General features: G+C 41.3%; 4 protein-coding genes across 6 annotated transcripts; 3 read left to right on the forward strand and 1 right to left on the reverse strand.

The window, feature by feature from the left end:
* Window positions 1-3,434: 3,434 nt before the first annotated feature.
* ccl20a.3 (chemokine (C-C motif) ligand 20a, duplicate 3) lies at window positions 3,435-4,496 on the reverse strand. Its single transcript, XM_035170790.2, has 4 exons — window positions 4,315-4,496; window positions 4,065-4,173; window positions 3,875-3,949; window positions 3,435-3,765 (listed from the first exon to the last, which is right to left on the reverse strand). Exons 1-4 carry the CDS (start codon window positions 4,388-4,390, stop codon window positions 3,723-3,725), a joined length of 303 nt encoding a protein of 100 aa, XP_035026681.1. The 5' UTR covers window positions 4,391-4,496; the 3' UTR covers window positions 3,435-3,722.
* Window positions 4,497-8,000: 3,504 nt separating this feature from the next.
* Window positions 8,001-8,790, forward strand: ccl20a.4 (chemokine (C-C motif) ligand 20a, duplicate 4). Its single transcript, XM_035171041.2, has 4 exons — window positions 8,001-8,134; window positions 8,248-8,359; window positions 8,461-8,541; window positions 8,638-8,790. The coding sequence occupies exons 1-4, from the start codon at window positions 8,071-8,073 to the stop codon at window positions 8,660-8,662; spliced, it is 282 nt and encodes a 93-aa protein (XP_035026932.1). The 5' UTR covers window positions 8,001-8,070; the 3' UTR covers window positions 8,663-8,790.
* A 680-nt stretch (window positions 8,791-9,470) lies between these two features.
* capn10 (calpain 10) lies at window positions 9,471-16,642 on the forward strand. Its single transcript, XM_035171345.2, has 13 exons — window positions 9,471-9,774; window positions 10,157-10,409; window positions 10,833-10,964; window positions 11,088-11,284; window positions 11,459-11,688; window positions 11,772-11,913; window positions 12,186-12,352; window positions 12,453-12,709; window positions 13,185-13,387; window positions 13,916-14,171; window positions 14,797-14,990; window positions 15,080-15,125; window positions 15,574-16,642. Exons 2-13 carry the CDS (start codon window positions 10,266-10,268, stop codon window positions 15,601-15,603), a joined length of 1,998 nt encoding a protein of 665 aa, XP_035027236.2. The 5' UTR covers window positions 9,471-9,774; window positions 10,157-10,265; the 3' UTR covers window positions 15,604-16,642.
* A 381-nt stretch (window positions 16,643-17,023) lies between these two features.
* Window positions 17,024-21,039, forward strand: eif4e2 (eukaryotic translation initiation factor 4E family member 2). 3 transcript variants are annotated; one of them, XM_035170744.1, is made up of 8 exons: window positions 17,024-17,164; window positions 18,008-18,110; window positions 18,253-18,387; window positions 18,558-18,662; window positions 18,747-18,899; window positions 19,001-19,141; window positions 19,749-19,824; window positions 19,926-21,039. In XM_035170744.1, exons 1-7 carry the CDS (start codon window positions 17,061-17,063, stop codon window positions 19,782-19,784), a joined length of 777 nt encoding a protein of 258 aa, XP_035026635.1. In that variant the 5' UTR covers window positions 17,024-17,060; the 3' UTR covers window positions 19,785-19,824; window positions 19,926-21,039. The 3 variants fall into 3 exon arrangements, with proteins under 3 accessions (XP_035026635.1, XP_035026634.1, XP_035026637.1); XM_035170743.1 differs by having other exon boundaries at window positions 19,001-19,137; XM_035170746.1 differs by lacking the exon at window positions 17,024-17,164 and adding an exon at window positions 17,413-17,568 and having other exon boundaries at window positions 19,001-19,137.
* The last annotated feature ends 30 nt before the right edge of the window (window positions 21,040-21,069 follow it).

Raw genomic sequence — 21,069 nt, forward strand, 5'->3', positions numbered from 1 at the left:
TCAGAACCCATGCATTAGTGTCTGATGTGATTATTTACTGTGCGACTTACATACAACTCATATTTAGTCAGGCTTTAACTCCAGTTTCCACAGTCTCCATCGCTCTTTATTCAACAGTATGCAGTCCCTCTGTCATTTAGTAACCATGCTCCATGTCCGTGTCCCTCTCTCCCCTGTCTCTCTGTATTATTCATAGAAAAGCACTCTGTGCACTGGTGCAGAACAGTGGAGGTGATGTAATAGTGGCTGCGAGCGTGGCTCAGGACTGTCATTTGGGACGGACTCATGCGACAGGAGAAAATGCTCAGTGGGTTCAGCTTTGATGGTGTTGCCAGCAGCTACAGCTAATGGCTATGGGTGGGACATGATGCAGATATATGATTCTCCTTTTAAATGTTATTTTCAGCTGTTTAAATTCTTAAATTTACTCGTTACTCATCAAAAATGAGTCACGAGCTCTGCTGTGAGAACTTAAAGGTGTTGAAAGGGAAGGAAGCAGTTTAGAAATGCAGTTAAACGTCTACACTGAACTTTAGCAGAGTGCAGGAGAAAACACTTTGACTAATTAAAATCATAAAAAGAAGTTTTGCTGAAACGTGGTTTCACACCACTTCACATGTGAAGGGAATCTACCCCCATCTAGTGTTCAAATGTTTTTTGAATCATGTATAACAGATACGATTTTTCATTCTGCAACATGAGAAGAAACGTGACGAAAGCAAAAAGCGACCAACAGTAAATATTTGTTTTTACTGACTTTAATTTTGTTTTTTTTAATTTTAGGATTTTATTTTGTATTCCTTCTCCACACGACATAAGTTTCTACCAAAGGCTTTGCTTTGATTTGAATTATCACTTTTGTGACATTAAAACAAATTGAGACCTGATTTTAGTTTATTAAGTTTTTCTTATTTAATTCCATAAAAATACGTATTTATACCAATTAATGTTAATGAGAAATATGAATATGTTTGAAAGACAGAATTAATATATGATCATTAAAAGCTTGAAGGTAATCGGTAAATATTCTGTCATTGCATTATTTTATTTAAGTAAGTTTAACCTTACACCGGGTTTTCAAATCACGGACTCTGGGGCCAGATGTGGGCTGCAAAACACTTCCATAATAAAGCCAAAGTATGCCTGCCTGCAGATTAAAAAAAGTGAAGTTCCAGTTTTTATTTCCCCCCTTGTGTGTTTGAGTGATCATTTCATTATAGCAAGGCTGCAGAGGCACACACACGTTTCTGTTCTTTAATTTCACACGTTACAGTGAACAAGACAGATTCCACACGAGGAGGCTGCTTCCTGTCTCGTGTGCAGCGAGAAAGCCGCTGTTTTCATACGTCTGCTGCCGAGAGGAGGCTCAACTTTAAAATGTATGTAGTTGAAACATAGGATCACTAATATCATTCTCATTATGACAACCGGTCTGACAGAGCTTAAATATGACGGTTACACAAGCATTCCCCTCTCCTCTCTTCCCCATTCCAATCAGACTTTTTAGAGACACTATTGTGAAATAGTCTTCCGGGCTTATAGACTAAGTAGAACGCCATGGAAGCTGTCCTATGAATTAGGAGCTTCTGGTCCGAAGGAGACTTCCCTCACACTGATTCTGGTTCTGCCCGAGGTTTCTTTCTGTTCTAGTGTTCAAGAGACAATGAATGTTGTGATTTGGCACTATACAAATAAAATTGATTTGGAATTTAATTCAATGATGTTTAAGGAACACTGAGCTGTTTCAGTCGTGGAGATGTGACGGAGCCATGTTCATTCTTATTTGTCTTTATTGTAGATTAATTTCCAGGCTTTTCAAATATCTAACATGTTAAAGTTGGAATAAGAGACAACGTGTTTAAATAATTAAAGTAAAACACAACATTTTGATGTAATGGTAAAACATTGTGAATATAAATACACATAGAATATAACTATATAAGAGTTTGATATATGTAGGTTGGAAATCTTGGCTCAAAAGGTCAAGTGTCTTAAAACTTTGAATGTCTTTTTTGTTCTTCAAGACATGATAGCTCCATAATTAAAGGATTACACCTCTGTTTACAACTGTGATAGTCCCTGCACTATATCATAATGACCAACAGATTAGGCCCAGTCTTACACTAACTAACAGCTGACACATCATTCATAGGAGCCCACGTGTCAACATTAATTTTTTAAAGTCTATCTTAAAGCAATACAAACATTTTCTCATGCGAATAAAACATAAATCTATCCCTTAGTTGAAATGTATATGTTAAGAAAGGTTTTGTGACAACATGGAATCAAGTGACACATAACCAGAGAGTGCATGAAGTTCCCAGTGAGAAGAGCAAAGCCACAGAACTTGTAAAATTAACAGAACTGATTTGGTAGAAAATACTTAAAACTCAGAAAACCTCACTAGTAGCACTTTGTTAACAGCAAAGCGTGAGCAAAAAAAAGGGGTTTCAGAACTTGTAATTCTGAGAGTGTAACTTTCCACATGGAAATACCTGTTCTGCCGTGAGCTTTGAAGGGACCTGCTCCCATAACTTCCTCATACTGACGCCACAGGACTTTCAACATTATTTACTCGCTTTTGTAGAAACACAAAGAGCATTAATTAAAATCTGAAAAATCCTGAATCCCCAATAATATTTTTTAAATGATCTTTTATGTTATATTAAATTAAAGAACAACAATTAAAAAGTTCATTTAAAATGATAATATGCTAGGTAGTGACTTTGTCCTTTATTTATATTAAATACAAAAATTAAAATATGGATACAAAATGATTTTAAAAAAGCACTATGAGGTTTATAAAAACAGATTAAATGTATCATTCACCATGAAATAGTAACATATAATAATTGTCATACATGTATGTTTGAACACAGGTCATGGCATTCATCCTGTGGAGCTAGCTTTTTGAATAACCTTGCGTTGCGTCACTGCTGTGACACTTCATATGTCGCAGATGAGAGATGTTTATCAAACATATGAAATTCAAAGATGTGCGATGCATTTAGATTCATCTCCAAACCCAGGAGTTAATGTTTTTTCTTCAAAACATGATAGCTCCATAACTAAAGGATTACACCTCTGTTTACAACTGTGACAGTCCCTGCACTATATCATAATGACCAACAGGTTAGGCCCAGTCTTTCACTAACTAACAGCTGACACACCATTCACAGGAGCTCACGTGTCAACATGGAAATACCTGTTCTGCCGTGAGCTTTGAAGGAACCTGCTCCCATGACTTCCTCATGCTGACGTCACAGGACTTTCAACATTATTTACTCGCCTTTGACCACAGGACGCAAAACTTCCAGAGCTGGAATTTCTCACCAAAGATAAACAAGAGGAGATTGTGGGGGGAACTCTGCATTAATGACTGATTAACATTAAACACACTGGAGCGTATTCACGAAGAGAGTTTAGACAAAAGATTCTTTTTTTTCCATAAAACTTTAATACTTGTCTGTTACAAATATATATATAAATACAAACTTTCACATATATAAATATCTATATACATATATACAATGCTTACAATTGAGCTGATGCCTGCTTTGCATGACAATCCTTTATATTATGAGCAGTTTAGTTAAATAGGAGTTGTTGATGAAACATCATTGATTTCTGGATACCAGGCCGAGCTGAGATGGTCCACTGGTTTAGCCGCGTTGGCACCGTCTCCCCTCGATGAGCAGACTGTTTATCTTCAAGGTCTGTTTCTACACTTTTTGGTTCTTGTTGTGAACCATTTCTGCTTTGGTCCTGCAAAGATGAACAAATGAGTTATTATTACTTCATCATTACATTTCCCACACAGCAGTGTTGCATTGCATTTGTCTGTTATACTGCAAATTTCTGTGAGAAATCTCACCTTATACGGTTGATATAGTCCATCACCCAGCTCAAAGTAGGATCGGTGCACGCTTGACCCCTTTTTGTGTGGAAACTGTGGGATCAAAAAGAAGGAAATGAAATTAATATTTACAGACTTATGATGAACACTCATGTTTTGTCTCATAAAATGTATTATTTCCTCATTATGTCATCTCCTGGATACTTACATGATGGCATTGATGGGACACATCTCTTTACGAGTCTGGACAGAGTATCCTCGGATTGCATGAAATGGAAGTCTGAATTTCATGTATCCTCGACAGCATTCGTAATTCGCTGTGAAAAAAAAGAGACGATAAACTGTTTAGATACTGGAAGAGAAAAGGTAACGAGATATATGGCACTCTGTAGAATTTGTGTAATAATCAGGAAAAACAAAAAATGATAAATAAAGATATAGATGGAGATGAAACCGACCTGCAGATGTCTCTGTTGCCAGCAGGCAAAACGTGAGGAGTGTGATCACCATCACCGCAGCTTTGACTGACACCATGTTTTCTCTCAGAGTTATTTGTCTTGCTAGTCCACAGGTGGAGTCAGAGAGGTTGTGCTGACTGAGGTGTTCACTGCAGGAGTTTATATGCCCTCAGAGAAACAGGAAATTTACAGTCAGAAAAAACAAAAGACCAAACTTGCCCTATTAGCAGAGCTATTGCACCACACCGGAAAGTCCCAATTTTTTCCCCAGTGAGAGTAAAAGGAGAAGGTGTGGGTGGGGTGGAGCCAAATAAGATGAAGTGTTGATTATTTGTGTGGGAACATTTAGATATAAAAGACAGATCATTGAAATTTAAGAAAAACCCAACTACACAAAAGTTTTAAAGAAAATGATGGACAGTCAGTGCTTCCCTTTCACTGTCAATATAAATGAAATGTATTCTTATGAAATCACTAAATCAGCACAATAACATCAGGCATGGGAATAAAACAAAATAGAGGAACAGGACCTCAGTGCATCATTCAGCACAGGGACAGAATTTGAGGAATTTAAATGAACGTAATTAGAAAGCAGTTCACCACGAAACTAATTATAGGTGTTTGATGGCACACATCCGCTTTTCTCATTACTACACCGTAGAAACAATCCTGAAGAACCAGTGCTACCTGGGAAGTTACAGAGGAGTGTTAGTCACTCCAACCATGCACATACTGTTAAAGACGAAATATACAGTATGGTGACTTCACACAGGAAGTTTAGCTGCAGAACTCATGTTGCCGTGCAGGTTTGATGTGGGCTGCTACACGTGGGTTGATTCAGAGGTGGGACGGATATTCTTTTCTAGGTCAGAGGAACTCTCACTATAGACTCGAGACCCATGCATCTAAAGGAAAAAAGTGGACGGGGACCACTCAAATAGGTCAAGATGCAGGGAAATTGTTTGTCATGAACTTTCTACCACAATCATACCAAGACTGATTTCCACTTAAGATATCCTGCGACCCTATTGACTTTTGTCTTTAGTTATTGATGAACTGTTCATCGCTGACAAAGAAACAGATCCGACAACAGTAACGCATTTCTTTCAGTTTTACGAATTTCATTTTATCTCATATATCGGTGCCTTTTTATTTCTCAGCTCTTGTCCTAGTTTCTGATGAAAATGACACTAAAATCTGATAATTTTCCCCATTTAATTTAAAGGAACGGTTCAGATTTTTAAAAAAGTCTGTCTTAAAGCAATACAAACATGGTCTCATGCGAATAAAACATAAATCTATCCCTTTGTAAAAATGTATATGTTAAGAAAGGTTTTGTGACAACATGGAATCAAGTGACACATAACCAGAGAGTGCATGAAGTTCCCAGTGAGAAGAGCAGAGCCACAGAACTTGTAAAATTAACAGAACTGATTTGGTAGAAAATACTTCAAACTCAGAAAACCTCACCAGTAGCACTTTGTTAACAGCAAAGCGTGAGAAAAAAAGAGTTTTCAGAACTTGTAATTCTGAGAGTGTAACTTTCCCTGATGGCTATCGAAAAGTCAAACCGGGTATTGGTGGGTTTCTGAGTGACGTTATCAGTGCGATGCGTGCACAGGCAGGAGGCAGAGAACATCCCAAAATGACTTAGAGCATATGAGGAGATGGACATGATGTACTTAAAGCTGTGTTACGTTGTTGTGTGTTGTGTCTTTTCATCAAAGTTCGCTGCAAATTTATTTATATAGCTCGTTTCAAACCCAAGGAAAAGAGCATTAATTAAAATCATGTTAAATGATAACATAAAAGATCATTTAAAATGATAACATCATAGGCAGTGACTTTGTCCTGTATTTATATTACATAAAAAAATTTAAATATGGATGCAAAATGATTTTAAAAAAGCACTACGAGGTTTATAAAAACAGATAAAATGTATCACTCACCATTGAATAGTAACATATAATAATAGTAATACATGTATGTTTGAACACAGGTCATGGCATTCATCCTGTGAAGCTAGCTTTTTGAATAATCTTGCGTTGCATCACTGCTGTGACGCACTATATGCCGCAGATGAGAGATGTTTATCAAACATATGAAATTCAAAGATGTGCGATGCATTTAGATTCATCTCCCAACCCAAGAGTTAATGTTGGTTCGTCATGCTAATAACATTAAAACTATTATGTTGTCTCCAGATAGGCCATGACACTGAGCCTGCATTCACAACAGCAGGGCCCGAAAACAGAGGCACCTATGAACTCAGCTCTGTTTCATCTAAAACAGTTTAAGTAAACACGAATGCATAATTTAACCAACCTTTCCTCTCACCAACAATGAACTTAAAGTTTGGCAGTGATGATGTTTTGCAGACTCTAAGTTCAAGAACACTGTCACTTCCCTGTTTTTCACCATCATTGGATTAAAATATGGACCATTAAGGAGGACCATCTACGTCAGAGATGAACTAAACCAATATGCCTCACATTTCACCCATTGTGAATCAAGCATTCATTAACCTGAGTGCATCATAACCATTGTTACTTGATTGGCAGGTGCTGGTAGAGCCTGGGTGGAGGTGAGTTAACACTCAGGAATCAAACTCCTGGTGTCAGGAATGCAGCACCAACCTGCTCTGACACCAGGCATGGAAATGGTACAGAAACTGTTTTGTATATATATCCACAACAATGTGGGGTTTATTGCTTGTTGTGTCATTTTTCAGCTGCATTGTGTGTCTCAACTTAAATATTGAAGTGCAAAGGGCAGTTTTAAAACAGGTGTCAGAATTCCTCTCACTGAACTCCCTCCTTCATCCTACATCTAAATCAGTCCAGCCTTGAATTAGTTAAGGAGCAATATGTAAGAAAAATGTACATGAAGAAAGCTTGTGGTCATTCTCAGAGACAAAATGTCTTTTCTACATTGCCTTATATTTTGTGCATGCAGCAATAAGGTCTGCAGGATGTTACAGCATGTTGTGAGGTGTTGCTGTCAAACTATTGTACACTGCATTTTCCTTCTTCTAAAGTCTCCTGAAAAATAAATATTGACCTCGACATAAATAAATGCAAAGGACATATTGAGAAGTTCTGACCACTTTTACTGTTTCGTATTTACTTATAAAAGTGAGTATGGCATTCAAACTAGTACAAGTTAAAGTATATATATCAGCATAGAGTTCTTTTTATGCAGCAAAACCTCTTCCTGTGTTTAATCTTTTGTAATATATACATATATACATACATTAATTATATCATATCATATTATAATATAATGTAGTCTGGGTGGTTTAATTTGTGGAAACACACAAACAAACTGATTCAAACTCAGTACAAAGGGACAAACATTTCCCCTGAAATATTAAAATAGCATTATGTCATTAAGTAACAGTGTTCATGTGTTTATGATAAGCATGTCCTTCTTGTATTTGTAAGCATCAGCCATCTTCTTTTTCTTTTTCTCAAATAAGCAACACGTGTGTATAATGCATCTCTTCATTCACGTGTACTGACCCACAGAAGTGTGGGGCGGGGGCAGGGGTGTTATGTCGCCATTGTGGGTAAAAGCACGTTGCTTGTCATTCTTACCACTTGACCCAAATATCATTAGAGTGCATTGCACTGGTATTTCCATGGGTGTTCTTTGATTGTGGTGGGACCTCCTCATTTCACGCAGTATTTAACCTTCACTGCCTGAGCTCAGTTCATCACATATCAGAATAAACTGCTGAAGAGAAGCTGAGAGAGGATGGGAAAGCTCACTGTGTGCGTATCTGTGCTGCTGATGATGATGATGACACTCAGTGAAAGCAGTAAGTAGGACTTCAAGTAGAATATGTTTATTTTTGTCAAGATTATTTAAATGATTTAATGTGTTATTCAGCCTCTTTCTTCAATTAATTGTTTTCGATTTTCTTCTTTAAAGGGCGCATGAATGCTTGCTGCACACGGTACCATGAATCTCCGATCCCTGTCCGATTTTTGCGATGCTACACAATCCAGGAGGCCACACATTTCTGCAACATCAAGGCAGTAATGTAAGAATAAAAAACATGTATGAAATAACACACATCACAATCAGGTACATGTTAACTGTCAGTTCTGTGATGTCTGAACTTCTTCTCTCGTCTTCACACAGTTTCAAGACGGTGAAAGGGAGATTTGTTTGTGCAAACCCTGACTCAGTGTGGGTGCAGCAGGCCAGGGAGTCAGTGCCAGAGTACGTCAGTTCAACATATGTGATACAACACTATACAATATGATGTCAAGATTTAATAACACGTGAATCTATAACCTTTTTCTTTTCCTTTTGCAGAATTGGACGACACCTGAAGAAGTGAACTTAAAGACACAGAAGACGCACAAGATTAATTGAATGCATTATTTTAATTTCAATAAATAACATATTTTTGTATTTCTTTAAATGTATCACCGTAAAATCAATAAATTGAATATTTTTTTTAAATAATATGCAGACGATGTGTTCATCTATTTTACTACCTGGATCTGATATTAAAATGTATAAATGATTTTGTTGAAGTGAAGTAAAAGTACAGTTTTAGTTTTTAGTCTCAGGAGCAAGGACAAGAAGACAAGAAGACGTAAAGTAGACAGTATTTCAACATAGTAGGATAATTATGGACAGTACTTTGGTAAAATTACACTCAGTTGCCAGTTTATTAGGTATCTTGATAAAATAGTCTCCTAATAGATGAAGGTTATAATAATAATGAATAATACTGATTGTATTGGTTGTAGTTGTTTTAAAAGAAAGAATTATATGAATAAAGCTATTGTTATTATCGATAATAAAGTGATGACTTAATAAAATTTAAATGAGTAATACTACTACTACTACTACTACTACTACTACTACTACTACTACTAATACTACTAATAATAATAATAATAATAATAATAATAATAATAATAATAATAATACTTTCATTGAGGCTGTATTTGGTTAGTGGTTAGTTGTATTAAAACTCAATCATGTGGCCAGTCTACATGTGTTTAAATCAGTATTGATTGTAGTATTTAGTTTGAGGTACATGTACATAAAACACATGCTAAAGTGACTGCACACAGAGTAATTCGCTGTTTTAACACTAGGTGGCGGCAGCGACCAGCCAGACAGGAAGGATTCACTTCATGAATGAGGAGCCGGAAGGGCAGACGGAAGTGTTTTCACGCTCAGCGGGATGACAACTTAGACACGATTTGGTTTAAATGATTATTTGTGTAAAACAATTTCTTACAAACTCACCCTCGGTGCCGTGGCGTTAAGGTGCCACTGTGGTCATCGTCCTCGCACTATGACAAGATGAAGCGACGCGGAGATGCTGCGGCTGCGCATCACAAGCTAACACATGCTAACGTTAGCGGCTAGCTGCGACTGTTGCTATGACAAAATGACACCGGCGAGAGAAAAGAATCCGACAGCAGGAGCAAGGTAAGATGGAGACACGTGATAGAAAGTCACAGTAAATATCTGCCATGTGAATAACATTGCACTTTAATTTGGAGCCCGGTCAATGCGGATTTAACTGTTATTGTGGTTGTGTAATAACAGTACAAGTTAAAACATTACTTTTAGGCGAATAACAACAAAATAAACTTCTCCCTTAATTTACTGTTTCACTTACATATATCATGAGTGATCTACTACTATATATCCATTGCTGCTGCATAGGCATGTCATAAAAAGCATGCACATAACACACATGTCCAAATATTCATAAAGTAAAAAGTAAACAATACTATATATGAATAGGCTGCCAATCTATCCTCTGCAGTCTCATGAATATATAATGTTGCTGTGTTTTTGTTTTAAGGTGCAACACAAGTGTAAGATGTGCACAGGGTCAGTGAGGATGGTCACAGCTGGCTGAGGTTCACCCCGCCGACCCAGGAAGTACGATTCAGAAGCAGCAATCCGGAGCCATGCCAGGAGAGGGCCGGCCAGAGCGTGCAGGCGAGGCTCTGTTCGAGGACCTGGACTTCCCCTCTGACGACACTTCCCTGCTCTCTGACAGCTCCACGCCCATCGCACGGCTGCAGGCAAACATCACATGGCGGCGCCCACAGGTTAGACCAGCCAGGAGGAAATGGGAAATGCCACAGTGAATTCCATTTTGTAGGTAGAATATTTGCAGTCTTTCATGACGAGTTTCCTTTTGGCCCGTGTCCCATCTACTTGCATCACCTGTCACCTGGTTTGTTTTTTCAACCAACGACAATGGGATTATGTAAGCGTGATGACAGGTTATGGTTATGTATTTTACAAAGCAGGTCTAATAATTAAAAGATAAGTATTTTACGTCAACACACAAAACTGTGGGAGGTCTGACCTCCATGTTAACTGCCCAACAACAAATTTAATTAAGTCCCCAAAAAAAATCCCACTTTAAATTGTGCTTTTTTCACCCCCCTCAAAACCCACGTCCCAGAAAATCAATTTTTTTGGTCAAATTGTATCAATCCTCATTTATTGTCATTTCTCACTTCCAGGAGATCTGCCAGTCACCAGTTCTCTGCCCTGACAACATCAACTTGGGTCACGCTAAACAAGGCTTGTTAGGAGACTGTTGGTTCCTCTGTGCCTGCACTGTCCTGCTCAAGAACAAACATCAACTCAACAAGGTAAAGAAACAAGTGCATTAAAGTATAGATTCAAATCGCTTTTAAACAAATATGACTGTGTTAAATGTGAAGTGTTTCTATGTCCTGCACTGCTGTAGTGACTTAGTCCTCGACCCTGTGCAGGTGCTCCCCCCAGACCAGCCCCTGTGGGGTGACAGCAGGTACAGAGGCTGTTTCCAGTTTTGTTTCTGGCGGCAGGGACACTGGACAGAAGTGACCGTTGATGACCGCCTGCCCTGTATTAATTCCACTCTCTGCTTCTCAAGCTGCCACTCCCCCACTGCCTTCTGGGTAGCCTTGTTGGAGAAGGCCTATGCCAAGTAAGTAGCCTGTGGAATTTCTCTCTCTTGTCTACTATAAACTTTAATCTTGGTTATTTGACATACAGTATGTCATTGTTATTTGTAAAGTTTCCCTGGACTAACCATGTACTCCCATCAGCATGTTTAATGAAGTTTGAAAATCCCATTTACTCGCCTCTCCATCCTCTCTAGGCTTCATGGCTCGTACGAGCAACTGTGGGCTGGGCAGGTGTCGGAGGCCCTGGTGGATTTAACTGGCGGCCTAGCAGAACACTGGAGCCTGGGAGACTTGGGGTCAGAGGAGGAGCAGACATTAGGACGGGACAGTGAACAGGTCAGGAGGCGACGGCTTGACCTGAACCTTCTGTACCCTGTGAAGGATGACTGTGTGCTGAGCTGCTCCATGAACAGCAGCCCTGGAGGTCAGACAGGTTTATCTCGCAGATGAAAAGTCATCTTGTGAACCCTTTGTCACGTAACCTTTTGATCCCTTTGCCTGGTCTAGGTGCCAGTGAGCTGGGTCAGTACCATGCTCTGACTGTCATGGAGTGGGTGGATGTGAAGACGGTGTCAGGGAGCGATGTACGTCTACTCAGGATCAGAAACCCCTGGGGAAGGTGCTGCTGGGGAGGGGGCTGGATAGAGAGGTAGGCATATTCCTGGATCCACCTGTTTGTTGAATGGAATGGGTTCTGCCTTGGTGCGGAACTTCCACAAAACTTCATGGAAATCAGTTCAGCAGTTTTTGAGTAATCCTGCTAACAGACAGACAAACAAACAATGAGCAATGAAAACCTATTCTCCTTTGTGGAGGTTAATACAACCAGAGTGTGAGTCTGCAGCTGCAGGGACGTTCATACATTTGGATTCATCCCTAGTCTGCATCAGATCTATCTACAGTATGTCTCTCTCTCCGCAGTGGTGCAGGGTGGAGCTCTGTCGACCCCAATTGTGCTTCAGATCTACAAGCCAGGGTGGCTGAGGGCGAATTCTGGTTGGATGAGGCTGAATTCATGTCCCAGTTTGATGATGTCACAGTGGGGTACCCCATCAGTGAGGAAGGTCACCTAAAGAGTATCTATACAGGTAATTTGGTTAGTTCATTAAAGACAGCTTCATACTTTCAGTCTATAATTTTCCTTGGCAGCCTTTCTTTTCTCACTCTGACATCTCCCTACTCTAATAGGAAGTCTGCTGACACACAGCCATCAGCTGCCTGGTCGGTGGATAAAGGGGCACTCTGCTGGCGGTAGCCGGAACAGCAGCAGCTACGGTACCAACCCAAAGTTCTGGCTTAAAGTGAGTGAGAGGGGAGATGTTCTGGTTTCCCTGCTGCAGCATAGGAAGTGGAGAAACACAGAGAAAAATGCACAGATGCCCCTTGAGGATACCGAGAACACAAAGCACCAGCACTACCAGGCTACCGCTCTACACATGTGGAAGGTTGGTGCCATCATTCACTTGGAAACGAGTGATGCTGTTGTTGGTGTCTATTAATCTGCTCCAGTCCGTGCAGAAGTCTGCCGGGAAGCTTTTAAAAAGATCCAAGAGAAGTGATCGGCTGTTTTAGCCTCCTTACGCTGGCTTCCAGTATTTTTATTTATTTTATTTTATTTTTTATAGTCTTTTTTTCCCATTTATTTTGGAGGTAACAATTTATATGAAAGTGCCATAATGATTATGCTCTAACCTCCATCTACACTTTGATCATCAATTTTACTTTGCGCCCTCTTTACTCAAACCCCAGCAAACGTCGGTGGCAAACGTTTCTTAAAACATATTTTTATTTGATTTCCTGAATTTACTTGATTGTTGCTTTTGTGAAGCACTTAGGAGCACGTGGGTGAAACATAAAGATTGTTATTGTCGTTGTTGTTTGTGGCTTTGTTGTCACCTAAGTTTGGCTTTCTGTCACCAGGTGGAGAAGAAGCGTTTCAATCTGAGCCGCATGCTGAACAAACCTCCTTGTGCTTCGACTCACTGCCACGCCTACGAGCGAGAGGTGGTCCTCCACGGGCAGCTGGAGCCGGGATACTACCTGCTGATCCCCAGCACCTTCAAGCCAGGGGTCGAGGGCCGCTTTCTCATCAGGGTCTTTTCCTCCTCGTCCATATCCCTTAGGTAAGGACCAGTTAAGGGGAAGAGAAAGTAAACAAGTCCATCTTATCATAACAATTCATACTATGTTTCTCTTTTTATTTAAACGTTTGAACTTCATAGTTTTAAAAGTTTCAGCTACATTCACACATGTGCGTTAATGTTGTTTCCTACAGAGCCCAAAGTGTCACAGAGAAAAACAACTAATTTGTAAAGACAAATGACTCATTAATGCTCCCAGCTTAATAAAATGTATTCATAAGTTTTTGGCAGACTTCCAATAGAAATCACTAGTAGTAGATATATAGGGACACCTGCTGGTAAAGTTGAAAACACCTTTTTTTTTTTATTTTTATGAAAAAGTAAATTAAAGCTTTTCTCCTTTTGAACAGCATGTCACATTTTAAACCATTAACCCTCATAGTTTACTGAAGTTGTATTTTCCTACTGACATTTTCCGTAGTATAAAATGAAATAAATGTAGTTTGTATAATTTGTAATGTGTCCGATTTAATTATTCATATTGTGTATCAATGTTTGTGATGCCCTCAGTGCCCTGAAAAGCCCAGCACCTTCACTGCCATTAACCACTGACATTGAGTGGGAGACCTGTTACTTCCGGGGATCGTGGATAGAGGGGAAGACGGCGGGAGGAAGTAGGAACTTCCTGTCTCACTGGCAGAACCCTTGCTTCCCCTTTACAGTGTCTGATGACCCAGCGGTGACATCAGGGGTTAATGTGAGAATTACCCTGCACCAGAGCCGCCCTGACACTGATCTGCACCCTATTGGCTTCCACATTTACAAGGTCAGTCAAATATCATTTAGAGGAGGAAGACGTCTACTTCCGTGTACTTTCCCAACAACTTAATCAGCTATAAAATCAGCTCAGATCTCTGAGATGTTTACTCTTGCTGTCAAGGTCTAAGATTGCTCAAAGGTCGATTTAAGAAACATCACATCATCACATGAAACAGTTCTTCACAGGGTTTTGAAACAATATGTAAAAGTACGGAACTTGATTTTAGTTATTTCCAGCTCTAGACAAGTAATATGTGAATATGGAAAGATATTTATGTTTCCAGATAATTCCCCATGTTCTGTGTTCTGAAATAATTCCTAAAGATAAATTGACCATACAAGCAGTGTGTTTCATGACTTTTGGAGCAAAAATATTAACCTCTGTGTGACAGTGAGGGGGCCTGATCGAGCTTTATATTCTTATATTCTTTGCACATCAAGCTCAAGCTCAAGCTTCCCTCTTGAATTGTACATGGACTTTTTTACAAAGTCAGGATGTCACATACATGTTAACAGTTGGAATTTAAAATATAATAATAAATGTGGTACTCAAATATAGTCAAAATAATCTACCATAAAAGGAAAAATATAAACATTTTCAGTATCTGATTTTGACTCTGCACTGTATCCAGGTCCTGGAAGGAGAATGTGCACAGGCGATCTCCAGGGACGAGGAGCCCGCCGCCAGTTGCGTCCCCCACTGTTACACGCAGGATGTCAGTCTGGCCTGCACTCTTCCTCCTGGAGATTACGCCATATTACCATCCACTTACGAGGCCGACTGCTCGGCAGACTTCACCCTCAGCCTGGCTCGCCAAATACGCAGGTGAGGTTACTGCACAGGTACTGGCAGTATCTTCAGGTTTCGTTGTTGTGTCACTGTCAGGAGTAACGATGGATGTGTGTCTCTTTCAGGAAGGTGGTGAAAAGTCAGGAGAGGCTAGGGAGAGCCATTCAAGAGGTTTGTATGTTGCATTGCTGATGATGACAAATCTAACTGACAGCAATTTTTACAACTGATCAATTCCTTAAGTCATATATGAATAAAAAAATTATTTTTCTGCTTTCAGCTTCTCAAAAATCACTTTGCCACTTTTGTGTTTCATGTTATTGTAAATTGAATATATTTGGGTTTTAACTTGTTGACAAAAGATACAATTTGAAGGTGTGACCTCTGGGGAGGCACGACTGACATTTTGATTAATTAAAGCAATTATCTACAGTGATGACATCTGTTAGTTGAAACCCTAGTGTTACAGGGATGAAGGTCACAGGGGAAACAGCTTGACAGTACAACACACTGAAAGGCGACATATCTTATATCCATATTTTTGAGGCTGTGACTGTGGTTCGAAGATGGCAGCTCTGAATAATCCCTCTGTCTTGCTTCGTTTCTCTCCCGGCGGCAGGTCTCTCACATCTCCGTGATGCAAAGCTAGTTCTCTGGGACCGTTGCTGCTCATCTGATGTCGACTCACCTCCCTGTGCCTCTTGGCGCACGATGAAAGAACCAGCTCTCCTATCAGACCTCACCATGCAGCCTCTGTGTGTGTGTTTGTGTGTGTGTGTGTGGCAGAGAAGGCAGGCAGATAGAAAGATTTACTGGGAATGTGTGTGTCGGGAATCGTAGAAACCCCTTTATCCTGAACCGCTGAGGCTCAGGGCTGATGGGCAGCCACACACTCATCGGCGATTAGGACATCAGAGGTTGTCGGTGGGCTGGGCTGCTAATGAAGTATGACGGGACTGGCTGGTGTAAACAAACAGCGGCCATTGAAGAGTGCCGCCACTGCTCTTGCTCATTCACTCACTGGTGCGCCCGCCGGCCCGGAACAAAGGGCCCTCTCATGAAGGTCCTCACAGAGGCACAAGGGGTGAGGGGATGGTCTCCACCAGCAGAGCCAACCAAACCACACCACACCATACCGTGCCATACCATACCAGAGCTTTTTCTCCCATCCCTCACCCCCCCACCAGACAATCTGCTCCTCGTATTGACACAGGTTTATTTTGCCAATCCCTCATCCCCAAACCTGCTCACCTTCCTAATTTAACACCTAACTCAGTCTGGAGCCAAAGTAGTCCACTTCGCTCCTGACCCCCCCGACCCTGCACCTCCCTTGTAACCCCCCTAGACTCGGTCCACAGCTCTGCTTCAGGACACAGCCGCTGTTTGAAGCGGCCGCAAGAACAGATGACAAGGGGGACGGATGGAGGGGATGAAACAAGGGGAATCGGCTCATCAGAGGAAGCCGGTTTCATATGAAGAAGCCGCCGTCGGCCCTCTTTTTTTTGTGTTTAGGCTGCGTACAGTATGTGTGGTGCTGTTTGTCCTCATACCCACGTCTGTGTGCAGAAGTCACAGGGTTTGTGATTGTTCACTGGAGTCAACTGAGACTAACTGGTACTGTGCTATTTGTTGTTTTTTGAGGAGTTTTGCCTTTTTGAGATGCAATGAATAAAACGTCAAAACAAAAATGGTCTGTCTTTATATAGCAGCTTTTCTAGTCCTGATGATAACTCTAAGTGCTTCCCAGTACAGTTTTACATTCACACATTCACACACACACACACACACACTTCATCTATGTGCAGCTCTTTCTCTATGAGAAGGGGCAATTTGGGGTTCAGCATCTTGCCCAAGGACACTTCGGCATGCGAAGAAGACTGGGATCGAGCCACTGACCTTCTTGGTAGAGGATGACCGCTCTCACCCCTGAGCCGCATCCTCTCCCAACTTGATGGTGATGACTCTTATAACTTCCTGAGCTCTGTCAGTTTCCCATGTGCATATGTTTGAATCGTGCGTGTTTGCATGTGAGACACTGGAGGAAAGTGCCCCCACCCTCCCTGAACTCCCCCACGCTCATTACCAACACATGGCGTGCGCGTTCACATGCATCGGATGTGCGCGCCGCCGTTCCTGCGGAATCCAGGAGTGAAGTGGTCGGATCCCGAGAGGCTCTCACCGCGAAAAATAATGAACAACAAATTTGACGCGTGAGTAGTGAGAACAAAGTTTGCGTGGGAGCATCGGCCAGTTCCACGGCCGCTGTCGCACATCCACCGGGGTTAGCGTGGTGCTAACGAAAGCTGCCGGTGCTGCGTGTATACGGAGAGGTGTGTCAGCTACGTTGCATGGTCCCGTGTTTGTGTTAGTACCCCCTCCCCCTCCCCTCATGAGAGCGCCCCCTCCCCCTCCCCTACACACACCCGGCTGCATTTGCAACGATATGAAGCAGCAACAGTGAGTACACGGTGTTTTGAAGGAGGAAATGCGCTGCGTTGCTAGCTGTAGCTTAGCCTGGCGGAATGCGGACAGGCCTCGAATCCTCGGTGTGGTGGTTGTGCAGAGGCCGGGGGAAGGTGCGCGCAGGGGCGGCTCGAACTAGACTCCTGCTGAGGTTGGGACAAACAGCTGACAGCGGGTTGTGGGCTGTGATTCACGGTCTGGGTAGTTGAAGCGGAACCTAGTGTCCATTTGCAAAAACAATCCCACTTATTCCAGAAGTTAAAGCTGTATTTATTCACCAGTTTAGTTTGTTGCACAGCAGCTCTGCAGCAAATCCTGTGTTTAAGAAGATAAAGTACAGTTTTGTGTGTTTCCTTGTTGTCCCCATTTATATCACTGATTATGTCACTTATTATTAGAAATATCACAATAACAGAAATAGTTAAAACTACAAATATGAATATATCTTCAAATTAAAGATATAATCTATTGCAGGACTGTTGTCTCACACTGCAGTGGTTGTAGCAAGGTTTAACTTCCTTAATATGAACTCAGTCGACGCGTGGCACAAACACTGTCTTGTTTTTCCTGTGTGTTTCCATGAAATCCAGTCTAAAAGACGATGACAGCGGAGACCACGACCAGGACCAAGGCTCACCGAAAGACAGTGAGAAGGAAAAATCTGAAGACGAGGAACAGAACTCCAGGAGAAAGGTGAGCTTGTTTTATCTGTTTGTTTGTTTTATTTTCTAATATAAGAACAGAAGCAAATCAAAGCCCACACAGTCTGTTAAGGAACTCCAATTTGTGTGCAGCCTCAACATAATGACTTGGTCTCCTTTCTTCTCGTCTGCAGATGGCGGTGCCAGGGGCGGGAGAGCACCCTCTTCAATTCAACTACAGCTTCTGGTACTCCAGACGAACCCCCGGGAGACCAGCCAGCACTCAGAGCTACGAACAGAACATCAAACAGATCGGCACCTTCGCCTCGGTATGTCGCTCCTCCTGACCTCTGCAGAGAGCCTACAGCAGATGGGGGAGAAGACCCTCTTGTCTTCCATTTATAACCTTAACCAGACCAAGTCCTATCCTCAAAATCCCAGATTATACTGACTTATTATCCCCGCATTATCGATGTAAACATTTCTTTTGCTTTCGTAGGTGGAGCAGTTCTGGCGTTTCTATAGTCACATGATCCGGCCTGGTGATCTGACGGGCCACAGTGACTTCCACCTCTTCAAAGACGGTATTAAACCCATGTGGGAGGTGCGTACACATTTATTTATATCTCATATGCCAAATAATGTTTTAGAAACTATCTCTCTTAAACCATGCATATGTTGTGCGTAGGATGACGCCAATAAGATGGGTGGAAAGTGGATCATCCGTCTGAGGAAAGGTTTAGCATCTCGGTGCTGGGAGAACCTGATCCTGGCTATACTGGGGGAGCAGTTCATGGTGGGAGAGGAAATCTGTGGGGCTGTGGTGTCAGTACGCTTCCAGGTAAACCAACCCCCCCACTAACAGACACCGTTTCATGTAACCCTGCTCTGCCCACTCCCACATTCTCAGACATGGCTTCTGTGCACGCTTTTCTCCCTCAGGAGGACATCATTTCCATCTGGAACAAAACGGCCAGTGACCAGGCGACCACGGCTCGCATCAGAGACACCCTGCGTCGAGTCCTCAACCTGCCGCCCAACACCATCATGGAGTACAAGACACACACAGACAGCATTAAGTATGTATGTCTCCGCTTTTATACTATTACCTCTCCCTCCTCTCTCTCTCATAAATACACATATGCATGCTCACTAATGTAACAATATCTCTCATGACACCTAATAACGTATCAGTGTTGCTTCTAAGAATTATATTAAACAATGCTAATGTTTCTCTCAACTTTAACTGATCAGATGTGGTTTTGATAACTGATAAACCAATTCACTTTTTTATTAGCAGAAACTTTGTTTTCCAGAATCTTGAGCTCAAGTCTTAATATGCACTGCTTCTCTGTTTTATAAGATTTTAATGGGTTTTGACTGTTGGTTGTAAAATAACAAAGCAAAGAAAAAACAGCATTTTGAGATGTCACTTTAAGCTTAAGAGCATTTTTCTCTAAATTTGTATCAATGAAAACCTCATTAACAATAATCAATGCTATTGAAATAACAAGCAAAACCAATTTCGGTCAACAGTTGTTGGTGTAAATCATGAGAAAGAACCCTGTGTCCAACTCCATTGAGTTCTCTGTGCTTTTGCAGTGAATTGATGCATCTCTTGTCATTGAAAAGGCATTACACATTTGAACTGTTTATTATGAATGATGACGTACTGCCTCCTCCTTGGCAGAGCATGGGAAGACTTCCATGGACTGGTGACTGCTAGCGGCGGACATTAGGCCCTCACACAGAAAACCTCTCAGAGGGTGAGAACTGTTGCTGCAGGAATTTAAGAGTGAAAGAAATCGTTTTTTCTCTGATGTGCTTTGTCTCATGTGGATATTGTTTATCTGTTTGTGGTGTGTAGGTGTGAGGATATGTAATGAGTCGGGGGGAATGACGAGTCCGGGGAAGGATACCTCTGCGTGGATTGGCACTGTGTCTGAAGACAGAGCAAAAGTCAGGGGCGAGAGGACCATTCCTTCTTTGTGTCCAATTGGAAACGATCAGAAAAGGATTTCAAGCGGACGGCGAACAGAAGAAGTCGAAGGGAGAAATTTGCATTATTTTTAATCAACCAGAGGAGAACAAAGCCTCCGTTTTTTTATGTTTTGTAATGCAAGTTGCAACATCTGTTAACCTGCCACCAGAGGGGGCATGTGACTGGTGTTTGGTCATTAGCTGATAACAAAGTGTACTTGACAAAATACAACAGAACCGACAAACGAAACCAACACGATATGTGCTAGATCAGATTTTTATTGCTTACATCAAGTCACACTTCCTGCTGTTAAAGTAAGTCTGTGTTAATCTGTTTTATTGGGACTCAAACAGGGTTGCAGGTTATTTTATTACTGTGCTGTATTTTAACTACAAGTACTCCGGTCATTTCGAACTTGAAATGATTTGCTGATTATTACTATTATTGTGTATGATATATTGTAAATATAGTCCACTTCAAAGATCACTTAACTGAATCTGCCATGATTCTCCATCTTTGACCTGGGAGTTGAATCCCAAAGGATGAGGACCATCCTGTGTTGGGCAGAAGGTTGCGTAAGCGGCATCTTTAAAAATGGACTGCCAAGCTGCCTCGATCACTGTGCCTGGCCTCGAGCCCAACCCGATCCAGGTCCCCCTCCTGTACGTTTCGTCTTAACCCTGCCTCCAAATAATCCAAGGGTCGGGCTCTGCTTTATTGTCCTCATCAAAGGCCCTTATTGTTTTTGTTTTTTCAGCAAAAGAGAGGAAACTGAGGTCGGGGGTCTGTTACATTTGATTCTTCGGGAGCATTTTCAACACTGAACCACCTTCAGAGAGCGCCTGTAGTCTGTTGAAAAACTGTAATGCTGCCCATGTGTGGTAGCGTGATGATGGGTGCAGGTGTGTGTGTGCGTGTGTGTCAAAAGTGAAGAAACAAATGTTGGATGTACACCTGATGGTTTATAGCAATAAATGTCAAATATGCATCTGCTGCTAAAGCTGGTTCACTGTCACCCGTCTTTCATAAA

This window comes from Hippoglossus stenolepis, chromosome 11, assembly GCF_022539355.2.
Source record: "Hippoglossus stenolepis isolate QCI-W04-F060 chromosome 11, HSTE1.2, whole genome shotgun sequence".
Lineage (NCBI taxonomy): Eukaryota > Metazoa > Chordata > Actinopteri > Pleuronectiformes > Pleuronectidae > Hippoglossus > Hippoglossus stenolepis.

Bases quoted from the DNA above. Each gene is read 5' to 3' on its own strand.
- ccl20a.3 (XM_035170790.2), bottom strand. From the start codon at position 4,390: ATGGTGTCAGTCAAAGCTGCGGTGATGGTGATCACACTCCTCACGTTT. The intron at 4,174-4,314 runs GTCGGTTTCATC...TTTTTTTCACAG, and splicing joins GGCAACAGAGACATCTGCAG to CGAATTACGAATGCTGTCGA. The intron at 3,766-3,874 runs GTGAGATTTCTC...TCATCTTTGCAG, and splicing joins GACTATATCAACCGTATAAG to GACCAAAGCAGAAATGGTTC.
- ccl20a.4 (XM_035171041.2), top strand. From the start codon at position 8,071: ATGGGAAAGCTCACTGTGTGCGTATCTGTGCTGCTGATGATGATGATG. The intron at 8,135-8,247 runs GTAAGTAGGACT...TCTTCTTTAAAG, and splicing joins GATGACACTCAGTGAAAGCA to GGCGCATGAATGCTTGCTGC. The intron at 8,542-8,637 runs GTACGTCAGTTC...TTCCTTTTGCAG, and splicing joins GCCAGGGAGTCAGTGCCAGA to AATTGGACGACACCTGAAGA.
- capn10 (XM_035171345.2), top strand. From the start codon at position 10,266: ATGCCAGGAGAGGGCCGGCCAGAGCGTGCAGGCGAGGCTCTGTTCGAG. The intron at 11,914-12,185 runs GTAGGCATATTC...CTCTCTCCGCAG, and splicing joins GGAGGGGGCTGGATAGAGAG to TGGTGCAGGGTGGAGCTCTG. The intron at 14,172-14,796 runs GTCAGTCAAATA...CACTGTATCCAG, and splicing joins TTGGCTTCCACATTTACAAG to GTCCTGGAAGGAGAATGTGC.
- eif4e2 (XM_035170743.1), top strand. From the start codon at position 17,061: ATGCATCGGATGTGCGCGCCGCCGTTCCTGCGGAATCCAGGAGTGAAG. The intron at 17,165-18,007 runs GTGAGTAGTGAG...CATGAAATCCAG, and splicing joins ATGAACAACAAATTTGACGC to TCTAAAAGACGATGACAGCG. The intron at 18,111-18,252 runs GTGAGCTTGTTT...TCTCGTCTGCAG, and splicing joins AACAGAACTCCAGGAGAAAG to ATGGCGGTGCCAGGGGCGGG.